At 35.1% G+C, this 19,633-nt stretch overlaps 2 protein-coding genes across 3 annotated transcripts; both read left to right on the top strand.

Annotated features, from left to right (window-relative positions):
* Nucleotides 1–9,211: 9,211 nt before the first annotated feature.
* On the top strand, nucleotides 9,212–12,652 carry LOC120075152 (Lojap-related protein). 2 transcript variants are annotated; one of them, XM_039028333.2, is made up of 4 exons: nucleotides 9,212–9,670; nucleotides 9,813–9,900; nucleotides 10,804–10,901; nucleotides 12,398–12,652. In XM_039028333.2, exons 1-4 carry the CDS (start codon nucleotides 9,371–9,373, stop codon nucleotides 12,473–12,475), a joined length of 564 nt encoding a protein of 187 aa, XP_038884261.2. In that variant the 5' UTR covers nucleotides 9,212–9,370; the 3' UTR covers nucleotides 12,476–12,652. The 2 variants fall into 2 exon arrangements, with proteins under 2 accessions (XP_038884261.2, XP_090169001.1); XM_090312875.1 differs by lacking the exon at nucleotides 12,398–12,652 and having other exon boundaries at nucleotides 9,232–9,670; nucleotides 10,804–11,021.
* Nucleotides 12,653–14,788: 2,136 nt separating this feature from the next.
* On the top strand, nucleotides 14,789–19,075 carry LOC120074934 (NAD(P)-binding Rossmann-fold superfamily protein). The gene is made up of 11 exons (XM_039028041.2): nucleotides 14,789–15,362; nucleotides 15,597–15,739; nucleotides 16,068–16,121; nucleotides 17,110–17,190; nucleotides 17,269–17,314; nucleotides 17,396–17,490; nucleotides 17,579–17,611; nucleotides 17,902–18,036; nucleotides 18,135–18,228; nucleotides 18,317–18,399; nucleotides 18,702–19,075. The coding sequence occupies exons 1-11, from the start codon at nucleotides 15,170–15,172 to the stop codon at nucleotides 18,732–18,734; spliced, it is 990 nt and encodes a 329-aa protein (XP_038883969.1). The 5' UTR covers nucleotides 14,789–15,169; the 3' UTR covers nucleotides 18,735–19,075.
* The last annotated feature ends 558 nt before the right edge of the window (nucleotides 19,076–19,633 follow it).

The following is a 19,633-nucleotide window of genomic DNA, read 5'->3' on the forward strand; positions in this document are numbered from 1 at the left end:
GATAAATGGATTAATACACTTCGATTTGATTGGGGTAAAGAGTTTTTGGATTTTGAGTTCCAGAACCATTGATAGAACATGGAATCGTTTCTCAACTCTCAACACTTGGTACACCTTAGCATAATGGTGTATCGGAGAGGAGAAATAGAACCTTGTTAGACATGGTTAGGTCGATGATGAGTTATGCTTCCTTATATGAGTTCGCTATATGGGTTTGATACCAATTGAAGAAACTCTTATCAAAGAGACCAATGAGCGGAAGTGAGATCGTTCCAAATCCCATTATGACAGAACATACACATTTACAATTAAACAGTAATTGTTATGCAAACACTCTAAATTACAGAATGCTTCAAAAGAAAAATACTAAGGATTAAGAGAACTTACCTTTGAAGAATTATTCTTCTCGTTCCCTAGATGTAACAGCACAATCGTTCACCAACACGAATGTCACGCCTTGGCAATCTCCTCGATCAAGAACAAACACTCGTCCCTCATACAGTAACTAGACACCACTAAAAGGCTATCTTGGTATTCTCGATGTGAGAATCCAGGAGTTGTGGGCTCTGTATGGATTTGGTAAATGTTAGGAGGAATTTGACAGATCGTATAGTTGATCAAGTAAGTGGGAGATGACAATAGTCTATCGTATAGACTTAGTACTCGATCATTTAAAAAACAAGTGACTATGGTATAGAAAATTCGTTATACAATCGTGTATGCTCTCAAGCTATCATATAGATAGTTATTTTATGCATCTGATTCTCAATCGCTTAATGATCGCATTATGTAAAAATGAAAACAATTTTCATTTTATCAATCAATTACCATAACTGATCAGAACTTCCCACTAAGTTGGATATTGGGAGAAAAAACCGTAACCAATTATCCCATAATTGATTCAATTACAAACAAATAATATATTCATAACCTATAGTTTTAATATCACATTTCATGCAATATATAAACCATAGTTCTTTTTCTCCCTTATAGCATTTAATAATAATTTCTCCAATCAATGTATTTAATACATTAAGTCAATTATATCTCATATAATTGATACAATTTAATTATATCATGTATAATAAAACTTCCTCTTTTTAATTTGAACACTTCAAACTTGAAGAAAATCGGAAGCGAGATTTTCATAAGCAGCGGAATAATACTATTCCAAATTACAATCATAAATCAATAAAACATTTACAGTCGACTTCAAACAAAGAGTTATACAATTCATATAGAGAAATTACAATATGAATAATAAGTGTACAGAGGGAAAAACAGTACGAACAAATGCAGTAGCGTCTCCACGCTCCGATGCGCACAACCGCTCGAACAATAGCAACCACGAACGCCCGATCTATACGATTGCAACACCACACAAACACAGCATAAACACTTCACGCTCGTCCTCAATGATCTCCTCGGTCATGATCTCTTCCGCAACACGAACGAGCTCCACAGCACCATGAACGACCTCCAGAAAACCGGTGTCGAGTTAAGTCTGACACCACCAATAAAGCGACCTTCGTATTCTCAGTGTGAGAATCCAGAGGGTGGGCTCTGTTCGGACTTGGTATGAGGCAGACAAAAGAGGAAACAACGATCGCATACACGACTGTGCAAGTAGGAGATGGCGGAGACCTATCGTATAGAACGATGCCCAATCGTTTAGATAAAGCTATGCGATTGTATAACAAAAGTTATGCGATCGTTTAGTCTATCGTTTAGCTCAGTTTATCGCCTATAGACACTACACGATCGTTTACCTTGGGCTAGTGATCGTCTAGCAAAGAAATGCGATCGTTTAGTAAATACTGCACGATCGTTTAGCTCGCACCTGCACGATCGTTTAGCTTGTCCAGCCATCGTTTAGTAAATCTGAATTTACTTGACGACTTCGTGAGTTTCTTTTGCACGGAGAGAAAACTCAAAACTTTTTCAATCTTTTGTAAAAACCTCTTTTTGAAAATAGGAAACCACTTTCCTTTTAAACTCACGGTTACCATGATCCAATAACCACCCACTAATTTAGTTATTTAAAAGAAAAAAGTATTAATTATCTAATAATTAATATTATTCTAAACATAAATGATAACCAACTTATCATACTATATTTATAACCTATAGTTTTAATATTTCATCTCATGAAACATATAAACCATAGTTCTTTTTCTATTCCATGGTACTTAATGTAAATCTCATTTACATCAATCCTCTACTAGATGTATCTCATACATCATACCGATTATATAATCTAAATATCTCTTGTCAATTTGAAAATTTCAAATCAACACCAAGAACTGATCCTCAACTGAATCCATGCCACCAAGGGGACCTCATGGACCTGTAACTCCGAAGCTCCAACGGTACGTGAATAACTGACTAAACTTTTTAGCCACAGGATCCACCATCCATTAACTGCCAGGCACTCCACTAAAAACCGACAGCTGAACTCTCTTTACTATAGATATATTATGTCTCCATCTTAACCAATCAGTAGTGCGACAACCCTTCACAGATCGCTCGTAAGTACAGCTGGGCCAATAACCATTATGCCCCTGTAGTTACATCTGTCTCCTTAAGTACCACTGATCCCTCTAATGAACATATTAAAGGAAATCGACAATCGAGATTTCCATGAGCAGTGGAAGCAAGACAATTCCAAATTACAATCATAAATCAACAATACATTTATAGTCGACTTCAATACAAGTGGTTATGCAAATATACAGAGAAATTACAGCATGAACAATAAATGTACAAAGAGACAAACTCTATACGAACATCGGTAGAAGCGTTTCCATGCTCTGATGCGCATTCTGATCAATCACAGCAACCACGAGCGCCCGATCTATATGATCGCAACACCGCACAAACACAGCACGAACACTTCGCGCTCAATCTCCTCCGCAACACGAACTTCTCTGCAACACCACCAACAGACTCCTCCAAAGCACCACGAACGGCCTCCAGAAAACCTCGACGGTGTCGAGTTGAGTCTGACACCACCAACAAGGCGACCTTGGTATTTTTGGTGTGAGAATCAAGAGTGTGGCCTCTGCTCAGACTTGGTGTGAGGCAGACGAACGGAGGAAACAACGATCACGTACATGACTAGGAAAGTGGGAGAAGTCGGAGACCTATCGTATAGGTCGATGCCCAATCGTTAAGATAAAGCTATGTGATCGTCTAACAAAAGCTATGCGATCGTTTACCTCTATCCTTTAGCTCTACAGAATCTACACAATCGTTTAGCTAGCACCTGCACGATCATTTAGCTTGCCTAGCCGTCGTTTAGTAAGTCTGTATTTACTTGACGACTTCCATGAGTTTCTTTTCGCCGGAGAGAAAACTCAAAAACTTTTCAAACTTTTGTAAAAACCTCTTTTTCAAAAAAAGGAAATCGATTTCCTTTTAAACTCACGGTTACCATGATCAATAACTGCCCACTACATTTGGTTATTTAAAAGAAAAAATATTAATTATCTAATAATTAATATTATTATAAATATAAATGATAACCAACTTATCATACTATATTTATAACCTATAGATTTAATATTTCATCTCATGAAACATATAAACTATAGTTCTTTTTTTATTCCATGGTACTTAATGTAAATCTGATTTACATTAATCCTTCACTAGATATATCTCATACATCATACCGATTATATCATATATAATCAAAATACCTCTTGTCAATTTGAACATTTCAAATCAATAGCAAGAACTTGATCCTTCAACATGAATCCAAACTACCAAAGGGACCTCATGGACCTGTAGATCCGAAGCTCAAACGGTACGTGAATAACTGACTAAACTCTTTAGTCATGGGATCCACCATCCGTTAACTGTCAGATACTCCACTAAAGACCGATAGTTGAACTCTTCTCACTACAGATATATTATGTGTCCATCTTAACCAATCAGTAGTGCGACAACCCTTCACAGATCGCTCGTAAGTACAGTTGGGCCAATAACCATTATACCCCTGTAGTTACATCTATCTCCTTAAGTACCACTGATCCCTCTAATGAACATAAATCATAGTCCTACTATGACTGAGTCTTCACTTTCAAAGAGAAGTTGTGGCCACTATGTTCAAGCCCCGAAATCAGCCCTTAAGGGAGCAATCTCTCTACTTATCCCTGCATCGGGAAAGAAATGAATTCCATATTGTGAATTGAGTTCCCAACTCCTAGATCAGACAAGTCCCCAAAAAGGTAGGCATGTTGAGTTGACAATCTGGCCACTCTCACCCATACTAATCAAAGGACCACTCTTAAAGGCAGAAGTTCACAAAACACTCAGGATTGAGGTCGTGTCACCTATGGTCGTTTAGGTGAGATACAAGTCTCTAGTATCAATGGCGTTAATATAGAGTCTAGTCATCTCATGGTCTAGGTCTTATACAAACTCTTTGTATAGGACACCCTCGCTCCACGTCTCCACACGAATGGTCAGGATCAACCATCTATAGTAGTTTACAACACTTGCAAACCTCTACAAAGTGGGCCGTATCCGTAATGTCACCAGGATCAGGTATCCCACCTTAATTCTTATACTACAGACCGATTTAGTTTATCACTTAAGGCATGATCCACTTGTATATCACATATACATGCTTAAGTTCACATAAGATAACCAAGGAGCTTTGTTTATTGGATATGAGTAAATGCCAGAATTAAATAACACTTATTTTATTCATTGAACAATGTGTATCTTTAAAAAACAACGAGACTCTGGGAGAATTAGGACACCAATTGATACAGCATAAGCTATACAATGATGCCATACAACGCTTAAGATGCGGTGATTCTAAAAAGGTATATGGATTATGATGAATGATGGATCATACAAGCTCTAAATAAACTCAATGACTTGGAATGGGAATGGAATGTGGATGTTGTGTTATGCTTATTCAGACACACTTAATTTATGCGATACTACTTCTAGATATGCGTTATTCGTGCGAATCTTATAGCATACTATGCGTTGTCACAAATTTCCTTGCGTTGAAACAAAGTATAATTTCATCGGAAGTTTCTCGATGTGATCCGAGGTCGAACACAGAGATTGTTCTAGGTTAATTGCGTTATATGTGTGATATATGCGACCAGGGGTTTTTCAATTTATAAAAAGGTTGTTTGTATAAGTATTTAAAAATGCGATAAAGTAAAGATAAGCGATAAAAATGTGATAATAAAGTAAATTGCGGTAAAAGTAAATTGCGATGAAATAAACCTAAGCTAAGATGATACAAGATACTGAAGTTAAGACTGACTGTGAAGATTATACAAAGATCGTGTTATGCAGTGGCAAGACTTATGTGTGAAACAGAAAGAGAAAGGATAATTAATGTAAACAACGCAAGTTTCTTAATTGCGTTAAAGATACAAGTATGGTTTCGCTTTTCCCTTGGCGTACGCCTCTCGGTGATCGGCCACGTTTCCCACATCTCTGTGGTGAAACATGGACGAATGTGATGAACGCAAGGTTACTTCCATCTCTGGAAGTACTTCTTGCTTTAGTTAACACATTCTTCTAACCTTCTCTCGACGGATCAGAATGACATCTTCACTTCTGCTCTCACAAGTGAAGATGTCGAAGTGAAGATGTCGTCTAGCATGCTTTAGCTAAACATCTTTATTTCTTTAGTACAGATTAAGTTACTTGTTTAATTCATATTAATCACCAAGGGATTAAGAAAACATCATGGAGGAACGAAAATAGACAGAGAAATGGAAATGAAAATGATCAAGTCATTCAATAATACTATTTAGTGTCTGATATATGGTTGAATGAAGAGATTAAGAAGATGAAATACAATTGATGAATGAGAGTTAGAAACAAATACAAATAAGCCCAAACGTCTTGGCACAAATCTGGAATGGAGAATCGCTTGTCGGCGTCTATGGAGTGAATGGAAGGATGAGCTTCCCTCTCAGGCTTGCTCAACTAGTATAAGGGATCTAAATACATAGCTTTTCGACGGGGATTTGGCAGAATTGCACTGAGACTCGCCTCTCGGCCTTGTCTCTTCTCTTCCCGGATTTCCTCCGATCAGCACTCAGATCAGCTCTCTCTCAATAGCCTCATATCAATTATACCCTCGTATCAAGTATATCTTTTCAGTGAATTATTTGAGGGAATTTATAGGCTGAAGGCTTTGACTCTCTGACTTGTGGTCCCCACTTTATTGTTATGGAAAGTCCAAAAATAGTGGAATAAATATTCCTTCTGTCATGTAATCAATTCGTTGAATATGCACAACGGTTAGTTGTACACGTGTCACAATCCTCCGCGTTTGCGCTGCTCATTTGCATCTTTGATCGTGTGCTCGCCTGCGGTGTTGTTTTTATTACTGCATGCGGTTGAATTTCAGCTCTGGATCGACTGTCGCATTGTGCCGTCATTGCGTTGATCGTTTCTTTAGTATTGATTTGACGGGCGCAATGCGGCGGAGATGCGTTATTCAGTTTCTCTTTGAGCCTTGATCGCAAGCGGTGATTTGGTTTCCTACAAAACAGACTTGAAATATCCCTTTCTACCATATTGATTGTCTTAGTGGGTGTATTTGCGATAATTTATAATTATTGTATTTCTTAGCTAATTTTCATACAATCGACGCATACTTTCTCTCTTTTGGCTGCAATATCTAAATAAGGCAGTATAAATAACTTGTATATCTACAAGTTATCACACCCCCAAATTTAGATATATGCTTGTTCTCAAGCATATCTTTTATTAAGGCAATAAAGCTCAATTCCTATCCTATATTTTTGCATCGATTGGTTGCTCCCAATGTTACACTTGCACATTACTTGACAACACAATATTTTGCCTTCAAGATTTTCATCCTTCCTTTATGTTGATTACTTGTTATCTTGAGACGATAAAAATGAATGTTGAAGGTCGATCTTTCTTTGATATGGAGATACTTAGCCTTTTAAAGGCTGAGGTTCAAGTGGAAGTAGATGTTGGACATTGGTTTTCTTCTTCGTTCGTGACCATACTCAATCTTTGGAAGATTGAAGATCGAGTAGTTAAAGGCTTGATATGATCAAAGATAGAAACTCTTTGCTCGATTTCTTTTGAATCATCGACTCTTCAACAGTTATATGATTGTTGTTGACTTCCGCGATGCTGGCAGCATGACATTCAATAACTTTTGATACTTCCTCTAGATGATTATTGAGGGAGCTTTTTGAGAAAAATTCTACCAAAGTTATCGGCTGTTGAAGTTGAAGAAAGTCCTCATCTTCTTCCTTAATAGGTTTAGGCTTCCATGCCATCTTTTTCTCTTTCTTTTTCTGAGTCCCGTTCTCTCTTTTATAACTTCGATAGGAGTACAACTCTTTTTGGGTAGAATTTGATTGTCTTCTTTTTCGACGAGTCACAACTATCCACCTTTCACCATCCTCTTCCATTGGTTCTTTCTTCTCTTGAGAATCTTTCATCATGATCTTCTGTAGGAACCGAATAACTATTGGCTTGAAGGTCGCAAACTGGATCAAGCTTTCCCTTTTATCATAAAATGGTGTTGACGGTGAAACATTTAAAGTCATTGCCACTGCGGTATGATTTGTCTAAGCTACTTCATTAATATCCAACTCAATCTTTTTTTCACGAGTAACTTTATAATCAACTCATTCAGCGCGAAGCACTTTTTAACTGGGTGACTAACGATCCGGTGATATTTGTAGTAATTAGGATCGTCTACTCTTCTTGTTTTTTTTGGTGCATTCCGAGTGCTGAATAAGTTGTTTATCCAGTAGTTGTTCCAACATGTCTGCAACATCAGAGTTGGGGAATGGATAGACCTTTTCCTGTCTTTCTTTAAGAGTTAAAAAATGCTTCTTGCCACCATCATACTTTCTTATAAATCTTGTTTCTCTTCCTTTGGAGGAAAAATTTAGCGAGGTCGTATTGACGATCATAGATTATGTTATGGCACTATTCATAATCTTTTTAGTGCCTTTGATTTCTTTCTTATCCTTTCTCTCTTCAAGGACCAGGAAATGTTTAGTTCCCCTATTGGTGATTTTCGGCTCCATGTCATGAGCACATGTTTCCAACTCCTAAAATATACGAGGTTTTATACCTTGTAGGATGTAAAAAAGCTCCTAGTGCATGCCTTGGGTGCACATCTCCACTGCGGATAATTCAACGAGTCTATTTGTGCAATCTAAACTTAGAGCTCTCCATTGGTTGATGTAGTTGATGACAGACTCTCCCTTTCGCTGCTGGGGCTTGTCAGCTCCATCATGTTGACGATGCGTCTAGTGCTATAAAAGCGGTTGAGGAACTCTCTTTCCAACTATTTCCAGTTGTCCATCACTTTCGACTCTAGATCAGTATACCAATAAAAAATATTTTCTTTCAAGGTACGAACGAACGAACTGCTTGACTAACTGATCCCCTCTCGTTCCTGCATTTTCACTGGTTTCAATGAAGTAAGCAACATGTTGTTTCAGATTGCCCTCCATCAAACTGTTGGAACTTTGGAGGTTGATACCCACATGACATTCTCAATTTGTCCATTCTCTTGGTGTACGACTTGAAGTGATATGATCTACTAGCATGGAACAGAAGCAAACAAAATCAATAAGCACTCTAATTACATTTAATTTGAGTTATAAAAGCATGCTTAAATAGAAACTTCAGAAGAGGGTTTCTAAACTACATACCTCTTATGAATTCTCCCAATTCCAAGCCGCTCTTCACGTGATTCCAGCTCCAATACCCTCTCTGCTACATTTCATTTTGCATGACTGTCAAACCTTATTTTGCTCATTATCGACTGGTTCTCTAAGCAGTCGCATGCCACCAATGGTGACCATTGCACCACATTACACACCATCGTGATCGTCCATTGAAGAGGCCGCCGCCAATTGTTTCTACCCATATCGATGAGGCTTTAGATTTTCGAACGATTTTGACCATGCTATTTGTTTTTTAGTTTTTGGTTGAGATTTTTTTTTCTTCTAGAATTTAGATAGATTGTATTTGTAGTTTTTGAAGCATAGTCTATTTATACTCAATTTATTAATCTTTGGGATAGTTTGACCATTTATCAATTTTGTATTTTTTATTATTTAAATTCATTTTGCTATTTTATAATTTTAAAGTCTTTTTACTATTTTTTCAAATGAAACTTTAAATTTTACTTTTTATCATGTCACGAAAAAAAATTAAAAAGGTCATTGAAATAGCCCTACGCTGCAAGTTGGGCTGATCCACAGACCAAGCAATAAACTAATTGCTCCAATTGGAAAATTCCAACTTCCATTTCGAAGACGACGGTGGACGAGCAAGCTGAGAACTTGATTTTCACGGCGGGCACGGGGATTCGGAGAATCACATGTTGGCGGCGCAAAGAATTCAATCTTCATCTGCCTTCTCTTCCACGATTCGCTCTCTGCAACTATGGAATAGAGGCGTTTCTGTTCACAACCATGCTCTATCTTCTTCCACCGCTAGCTCTACCAACAAAGGTTTACTCGATCTTCAGGAGGTCGAGACGATTCTGAATAATGTGAAGGCAGATGATGTCAAAGTGATACCAGTCCGTAAAGAGTGTGATTGGGCTGATTACATGGTGTTCGCCACTGGTAGGTCTACCTGGCACGTTAAGAACATTGCTCAAGCCCTAATTTACAAGGTACGTTTGTTCTTCTACATTTCTTTCTGATTTTATTGTTCCGATGTTTCAATTAGATTTCCGTGCAAATGAATTTGAAGAAGAGATGTTTCTGATAATTGTGGCTTAATATGTGAATGCGTTTTTTTTTTTGAATCGACAGGTCAAGCAAAAGCAGAAAGGTGCTAGACAGTTAGTACTCCCTAGTGTAGAAGGGCAAGAGGACGGAAAGTGGATTGTCATCGATTCTGGTCCGTGCTACTCTCTTTAACGACTGCTATGCATGTTCTTGTTCTTGTTCTTGAACTTCGTTGAAAAATTTATTGCAGATAAATCAACTGTCACTATTTTTGTTGCCTACTCGAAACGAAATACTACACACTAATGCGATCGACACGTCTTGAAGTGTTGATTCTTCTGCACCTTAGCCCTCCCTACGCGGGTTTGCAAGAGTTTATAGTTAATAGGGCAATTTGCAAAAACCACCCCGAAGTACGTTGATAGTTGTAATTACACCTTCAAACTTTTAATGGTAAAAATTAGCCCTTAAATTTTTATTAGTGTGAAAATTGAATCCTCAATGAAATTTGAACTCTTAAACTTATTCAAATGTTACAATTTACATAATTAAGCAAGTTTGAAGGTCCAATTTGACCCAATTTTAATATTTATATAATTTTGAGGGTTCAATTTTTAAAATTAAAAGTTTAAAGGTATAATTGCAATTAATACCATACTATAAGGTGGTTCTTGCAATTTACCCTAGTTAATACCATGATTTCTGCTTTCTGCAACGTTTCAAACTGGTTATTATTCGTCAAACTAGTCATTCTTTCACAGGATTTTCTAGAAATGATAATGAAAATTATTATAGTATTGGATTAACTTGTCTTAATAATTTATTTATCTATATATTTGCATGTATGCTCTATGAAAAGTTCATAACGCCTACATTCTTATTCTTATGGTTTCCGGCCAATGCGTTTACAGTTTATCTGTTTAATAGACAACATGAATTTGACTTAGAAGTATTTGACATGTACTCTGGCTTAGAAGTAATTGACATGTACTCTTTCTCTTGAGATCAGAGGTTATCCCCACACCTCACATTTATTGTACTAAAATACAATTCATATTTTAATATTTTCTTATAGGTAAAGTAGTTGTTCACGCCCTCGATGAGAATGCCAGAAGTTATTACAATTTGGAGAGCCTTTGGTCCACCGAAACACCGCAGGATGATTCTTCTCAGGTGAATTCTTGTTGTTTTTCTCTTTTGCCCTTTATTAAAACAGAGGGGAAGAGCATACTTGGACACGATTTCTTTTGCGCTTCTTTTCACCTCTCTTCTATTTAAAAGTTTATATCCAAGGTACATAATTTATCCTTTTTTGTTGCCCCTTCGCATTTTAAGCCTCAGATAGACGGTTAAAATGGTAGGTAGGCTAACTTAGAGGTGATAAATGTACACTGGTAATCTTGTTTTAGAGACACAGACAAGATTGTGGTTAGCTATCTACACTTTAGCTACGTTTGTGATGAAGTGTTAAATCATGCTTGAATGTGAAAAGTTTCAAGATAATTCATTTTTATAAATACTTTCAAAGTTTACAATATTATTATTAAAATCCAAAATATTGATTTATAACTTTGACCTTTTAAAAATATGAATTTAATAGTATTCTTACTGGTTGAGGAATTGTTAGATTTGGAGGGCGTTGATGCTCCTTTGCAAGTACATTGTTATTTTGGTGTGAAATGTTGGCCTAGTTCATTATTCCTTCCTCCTCTCCAATTGGAGAGGTCTTTTGTAATCATCACATGGGGTTCAATCTCACGTAACCATCACACGGGATTTCTCTTTTTGTAATTTCATACTATCAATGAAATTGTTTCTGATTGCAAAAGAAATGTTGACCTAGTCTAAAGGCAACGAGCTTGGTGAAGGAGACTTTTCTTCTTTTTCCCAACATTTGGATGGTCTTGACTCTTGGTTGGATTTCCTCTTTATAGTTTTTTCTTTTGTTGGACCCTGCTGTGGCTTGGGTTAAATCAAAGTAACAATTATTAGATAGGGGGCTTAAGGTTTCAGTTGTACATACAGTGACAGTCAGACCTATTTAGTCTTGGTGATAGATTGGTCCGAGTTGAGTAAAAACTAACTACATAGGGATTTACAAACACACCTTCACAAGATAGAACTGAGTTCAGTAAAGACCGACTAGTTAGGTATCTACAGCCACACCCATAATGCTCCAACGATTTCTAGCTTGTTCATTTAACTAGAGTAATTCGTCCAACATTCTCATAGGCATTGATTTGGCTACTCTCGCCATTCGAAGGTTTGGATAATCTTGGTCGGGATTTGGAATGATGTCATATTAAAAATCACTTTCAAACATGGTTTTAGTTTATTCAAAATCAATTGTGATGCTATGAAAATCATGTTTAAAAGTGTAAAACTAAATAGTAAATTGATTATGAATGACTAAATACATGTTTGAGCGTATTTTTGAACACGATGAAACTGATTTTATTCATTCCCAAATATGTCTCTAGACTATTAACCAAACCACCGCCCTACAATTAGTCTCTGGGAAACCATGATTAGGGATATTGTACCTTTTCTGCTGGCATTTTGCTGATTACTGCTGCCATGTAACATTGAGAAAATTCTCAAGTAAACTTAACCAAATAAGAGTAAGACCTAAATCCCTTAATCAATGTCTTATTCACTTCCTTGTGTAGGATTTGGACAGAGCTTTCGTGAAGATACGTCCGAAGAACAACTCCAAGAAACCAGCACAAAAGCTTCTTAACAGGTGAAAAATCTCTCTTCAATGAAGATCACATGGCCCCGTTCTTTCATTAATCATTATGTAGACTTCCAAAAAAGAATGAAAAAAAGAGGAATGGTGCCAGATGCTTCAATATTTGTTTTGGAATATTTATTTCCATCTTGATCCATGAGATAATGTGAGCTTATTTTCTTTTCCTTCTCCATATTAAGTTTATTTGCTTTTTTTTTAATAGTATAGCAAGTTTTTGAAAATGAAAAATTAAGTTGTCTTTTGTGGGGTTAAATAGAACTTTTAGTCCCTTAATTTTTATGAAAGCAAAAGTTCCATTTTTGTATTTATGATGATTTAGTCTGTAACAATTTATTTTTAGTACTTTTAATTTTTTTTATATAATTTAGTTCATATTACCAAATCGAGCATAGCTCAATTGACATACCCCTAGCCTGTATTAGAAATCATGAGGTGTGTGGATCGAATCTTCAAAAATATAATTAAGCTCCTATTATGTTAAGTTTTAACGAAGTTTCTTTTCTATGTAGATCGATAAATTGAACAAGTACTAAATGTATAAGATTTTGAATGATATTTTTCATGGCATCGGTTATTCTTCATTAAGTGGACTAAATCATTAAAGTTTTTCTTTTAAACAAAGTTGTTAAGGTTTAGTACCTTTTAACATAGTGTTTTGTTTTGTTTGGCTTTTTTTTTTTAGCTTGTTTTTTTGTTTTTTTTCTTTAAATAAAAAATTCATATACGTGTTTGAAAAATCCTTAGAATTCAACTAAATATGTAACAACTAGTTTTTATCACAATTTAAGTGTCAAATAGATTATTTATTTAACTGAGCTTGCATCTCAGGTTTTGATGGACGGGATTTCTATTTTAATATATATTTTTAAATTTAAATTTGCGACAGTCCAATTTGAGTATAACGTTGAAGTAGGATAGATAGGATACAATATTCGTAAGAAGAAAAAAGTGACGTCACCAGCATCCTTTGTGAATTTAAATATAATGGAAGATTTTGTTCAAATTAAACAGCCTTTATTTTTTTTTCAGCTTTCTTAATTCTAACATTTCAATTTGTGTTTAGAAATCACAAATGTAATTTTATGGGAAACTTTATTTCGGTTTCAGGAAATTTAATTTAATATTTTCAAGTAAATAACCTTTTATTTAATCTTATGGTTACTATTGTCAAACAGAAAATTTATTGCTTAAGTTATTTAATTAATGGAAACAATATTTTTTTTTGAGAAAAAATTCTTGGAAACATTTTTTTCTTTTTTGAAATTGTTATCATTCATGGAAACATTTTTAATAAGAGTTAATCCACGTTTCAGTATTATTGATACGAGAGATATAGATTTAAAATGAACAATTGTAAATATTTATATATTTTGAATTAAATCATATTATATATGTTTACAGTATTTCCACAACCAAATTGGAAACGAGATGTGCTTTTCCGCAACAGTATTTTTACAATAAGTGCCTAAGCTGTTTCAGCTCCCAATATTCACTAAAAAAATCTTTAAGTGCCTAAGCTGTTTCAGCTCCCAATATTCACTAAAAAAATCTTTAAGATTTTTATTGTAAAGATAATTTTGAAACAATTATGAAAAAGTCTAAATGTTATCTTGTTAACAATAGTGTAAAGTTCAACTATATTTTTTTATAGAGGTAGTTCTTCTAAGGGGCAGTTGCAAATATAATAATCAAATCTAAAATATTAGTAGATATAACACAATGCAAAAAAAAAAAATATATATATATAGATATAACAAAATTTTGATAATCGATCAGTGATAGACCATACTGTTGATAGAAGTTTATCAATGATATACTGTATAATTGATAGACTTTGCTATATTTATAATTTTTTAAAAATATTGTTATATACCATAATTGATAGACTTAATAATTATTTAGCCTAGTTGCAAATATAGGAATCAAATCCAAAGTATTAACAAATATAACACGATATAAAAAGTTCTACAGATATAGAAAAATTTAGATCTAATTGTTGGAGTCTATCATTAGTAGATTATATCGTCGGTATGAGTATGTAGTGATAAAATCTATCACAAATACGAGTTTGCTCTATTACAAATAGATTTTATTATATTTACAATATTTAAAAATGTTGCACTTCCCTTTTTTACAACTCAACATTTAAAGTAAAAAAAAAGTTCCAATTAGAAAAGCAATTTGGAAAAAAAGGTTGGTTTGGTTTGGACAATTAGACACTCTCGTTGGGTTGGGTGGAGCGGACTCTCATTTTTCCAAACCATAACATTAGGGTCAAATTAACCCAAAAAAAGTTGACGCAAAAATCACACAATTACCATTTAACCGATCTTAGAAACACGTCCGTTTCGTAAGATCGATTAATCTTGCAGGGGTATTATAGTAATTAATCCAAGTTATACCCAAGTAATTTACATTTTTAACCCTCTATCGTAACTCAGGCTGCTCCAAAACTATTTCTTCTGCGCATAATTCCTTCACTGACTGCTCTCACTTTGGTTTCATCACCACTCCATTCCATACACATTTCTTCCTGAGATCCCAAAGCCGTAGCCACGAGGTATTCACTTTCTCATTCTTTCATCTCTATAAGAACCGAATCCGTTCGTTGCTTTCATTTCTGGCTACGATTTCGCGATTTCGTTCTGCTTCTGTGATTTTCTTTGTGCGGAGACCTCCCGGAGCTTTCATGGCGGCTATTGCCGGTTCGAACGCTGTTGCTTTCAGTAAGGTTGGAATTGTTGGTAAATTTGAAGGCAGCGTTGATCGGAGAGCTAATTCTGTTCAGCATTGGTCCCCGATTTGTGGCGGAGCTGGATCGAATCAGCTTCGAGGTTGTTTTGGCCTCCAGTTGAGATCGAAGAGCTCTTTTGCTTCTACAGGTATGATTTCTTACAATTTTATTTATTTATTTTTTTAATTTTTTCTTTACGTGTTTGCTTGAGCGATTAGAAGTGAGACGAGAGAGGCTACATTCATGCTTTTGATTGTTCGAGTTTTTCTGTTATCAGTAGTCGTTGATGCCGTCTACCTTTACTTTTGGGGAAGTTATTCCTCTAAGGAACTCTTGCTAATGCCTGTGGAATTATGATCTTATATTCATAATGAACACGCAGGAATAAAAGCTCAGGTTGCTACAGCAGAACAAGCAAGCATTAAGGAAGACCAGCAAGTGGAGGCGCCTGTGGCTATTGTGACAGGAGCCTCGAGAGGAATTGGAAGAGCCATCGCATTGAGCTTGGGAAAGGCGGGTTGTAAGGTACATCTCTTTTCTGTTTGCGTATAAAGCTCAATTACTTATTTCAGGTTTAATATGTTGCATAAATTTGGACTTGAAAATGCGATCCTTGTCTCCTTGGATGTAGTTTTTCTGCTAGCATTCACTTTGGAGATGAAATATGGAAAAAGGTTTCACTTATTATATCCAGTTGTTTTATGGAGTTTTTTTTTTCTTTTTTGCTGCATAAGCTGAAGTATTTCCTGTTTACGATTTGTTTTCAGAAGACATCACTGTCCAGTCAATTTTTGTATCATTTTATCTGTTAAAACTATTAATTCTGAATTTTCAATCAAACAACAATTTGTAGGTCCTGGTTAATTATGCTAGATCGTCAAAGGAGGCTGAGGAAGTTTCTAAACAGGTAAATAATTCAACTATTTCAGTTCTCATCTCTTGAACTGCATTTTGGCGTTGTGCAAATGTTGTAAAAGCTAATAGACCTCTGGAGACTGTTTATTGAGCAGAATGCTCAAAAGAAGCTCAAGCGACTTGGAAATTTCCACACAGTTATTAGACTGATAAAAAAAAGTGGTTACATAGATGAATTAAGCATATTACACTTTTAGGTTCAATTATAAAGCTTATCTCATGTTGTAGTTTTACGATTTTCATTCAATTCTTATGATAGCTCAATAATTGATTCTGTAACAAGGTTCATCGCACGAAGTTTTGAGGGGTTATCAGTTCTTTTCCTGTCTTATATGCAAAGGTTAGGAACCATTAAATTTGACCATAGAAAAGGGTGAAAGGTTAAAATCGGTAGCCTTCTGAGACTACTCTTTAATAACAAATTAATCAACCTATTTACTAATTTTAGCCCCAATACTTATTTAATAACAAATTAATTGACCTATATAATAATTAACCTATACATTAATAATGAAAGTATGGTTCGTTATATAAAAATTAATTAACCTATATTAATTAAGGCCTAATACTTATTTACTTTTCAAGTCCCATCACAAGGCTCTCTAGATTTCACTACCCAAGCACGAAACAATTCTTATATGACCAGGCATCAGTCAACTGGCTATTATTTTTCATTGACTTAATTCTTCTTGTTTGACCAAGCGTTTTTTTTCCTTATTTATTTATTTTAATGTGTTACTTCTGCCTTCAGTTTAGTTAGCCTGCTATGTAAGGTCATTCTACTTTCTGAACCATTTAGTCATGGTCTTTAAGCTCATTATTCCGAAAGCAGTAAAGTGCCAATGAATAATATTAGGACATCCAAATTGTGCAATGGTTCTATTTCACAAACCTGCAACATTGCCGCTCAATTTCGTCTGATGATAATGGTGACTTGATGATCATTTTGAAAAGATGATTTATTTTTCTTGTAATCGCAGATTGAGGGCTTTGGTGGGCAGGCTCTTACTTTTGGTGGAGATGTGTCAAAGGAGGCTGATGTAGATTCAATGATCAAGACAGTAAGCAACTTCCCTTTTCTGAGTTAACTAGTTTATGCATTTACTTGTTACTCACTTGCATGGCTGTCATTTGTACAGGCCATTGATGCTTGGGGAACTGTTGATATATTGATCAACAATGCAGGTGTGTATAGATTCTTTAACATCTCCAGCTTCCTGGCTATTTAACTTGGTTACTTTTACCCTATATTTCCATGGAAATCAGGAATTACTCGTGATGGCTTGTTGATGAGAATGAAGACATCTCAATGGCAGGAGGTGATTGACCTGAATCTTACTGGTGTTTATCTCTGCACTCAGGTATGATTGCATTAAAACTTTTTCCTTCACAAAGAGTTTTGAGGTTGAAGCGTATTGTTCTTGAAATAGAGTTGATTTCTTTTTGCAGGCAGCATCCAAAATTATGATGAAAAAGAAGAAGGTAGCTGAACCAATAAATCTTTCGCAACTTAAGATGCAATATACTTTTAAACTTTTCCTCATAATATGAGTAAATATTTACAGCGATTGTGAGTGCCTCCATAGAACTTAGACGCTCAAAACTTTTTAAGAAATACATTCCCAATTGTCTAATTAATTTTAGTTTTGAGGTGGCATTGCGCATCTTCCCTGAAGTTTGGATATTTTCTTCTCTCCAATTACAATCCTTCCCTTGAAAAACGAAAAGGGATAAATGGAGATGTCTTACTCACTTTGAGAGGTTTTATACAGGGAAGAATAATCAATATAGCATCAGTTGTCGGCCAAGTTGGAAATATTGGGCAAGCGAACTACAGTGCTGCAAAGGCAGGGGTGATTGGTTTTACAAAGTCCGTTGCCAAGGAATATGCAAGCAGAAACATCAACGTGGGTTCCGCAATTCCCAACTTCTTTAATAACAATGATTTCTTATGTCTGACTGCTAGTGGGCAATCTGAACCATCATAATGATATTATTGTTCCAGGTTAATGCTGTTGCTCCTGGGTTTATTGCCTCCGACATGACTGCCAAGCTTGGGCCAGAGATCGAGAAGAAAATTTTGAGCACTATCCCCTTGGGTAAGTATGTAGGTAACTCGTATTTGATTTGTCTGTGCTGATTTTGTTGATTTATGGTTAAAAAAATTTCAATTCCCCATTGTTTCAGCAAGATATGGCCAACCTGAAGAAGTTGCTGGACTTGTTGAATTCTTGGCACTTAACCCTGCTGCTAGTTACATTACAGGACAGGTCCAGAAAGCTCCATTTCATTTTTCCTTCACTTACTAATTGCATGACATGTTTGGGAATAATCCTGAAATGGTTAAAATTATTTTTGTCATGTCCAAAATCACTATGAAAATGTTTTTAATTATTCAAATTCAATTTTAACCATATGAAAATTCAATTCAATTGATTTTGAATGAGGTGTGTTTTCAAGTGATTTTCACCATTCTAGAATCACTTATAAACATTGCATTAATCTCTCTTTCCTTTATAAAATTTACAGTGAGAATTACTTCATTTCATCCACATGTTTGTTTGTTCTGCAGGTTCTTACCATCGATGGTGGGATGGTTATGTAGGTGGGTCGTGGATGAAATTACGTTCATAAGAGGAGATAATTCAGAGTTTATAATATAAGTGGCCGTAGAACTTCGGACTTTTTTTTTTCTCTAAATATGACCATGCTCGTTTACTATGGTTTTCGGATTCCCTTGTCAAACGCTACATATTGTTTTCCCACTTTTTGCCTTTTTTCGAGTAGTAATTACACCTACGGTTTAAGTTTGCATAATTTCAGGCATTTAGACGTGCTAATTAAGGGCACTGGTTTCTTAATTTTAGGCTATATTAACATTACCAAGTATCCCTGTACCTTCCAGAATTGCAATATTATCCTTGAATATCCTTAAACATTTCAAAACTATTATTGCGAACTCTTTAGAAATTCTGGCAAAATTTGAGACTTGGAATGGAAGGGTTGTGTTTTAAATTTTCATTCAAAGTTACTACACAAGCTTGCATTCCATATCTAGGGATGTTAAACTCAAGCTACCTAAATTCCTAACTTAATCTTTCAGGATTAGAATTCCAAATCCCTGTGTCAAACTCTTATTTAAATAAGAAAAATTTTTATATACAGAAAAAAATATCAAATTATTTACGAAAATAGTAAAAAAAATATTAATAGATACACTTCTTTCATCAGCTTTTGTAAAGAAGATTAAAATTTTATTATTTTATGTAAATAGTTTTCTTTATTTTATTTTATTTTATTATTATTTTTTTTTGAGAATCTCCCTATATAGATTTTTTTTTTAAAAAAATATATAGTACTTTTTAAACAAAATACGAAGCTGAAGAGGGTATATATATATATGCATTTGTTTGGCTTCAATAACTCTCTAAATCTATCCATCTGTGTCGTGACTCGAAAAAAAAGAACGTCCCTTTAGGTTGAGCCACTTAAATGATACGTCAC

This window comes from Benincasa hispida, chromosome 4 (genome assembly GCF_027475165.1).
Source record: "Benincasa hispida cultivar pf3 chromosome 4, pf3_genome.v1.1, whole genome shotgun sequence".
NCBI lineage: Eukaryota > Viridiplantae > Streptophyta > Magnoliopsida > Cucurbitales > Cucurbitaceae > Benincasa > Benincasa hispida.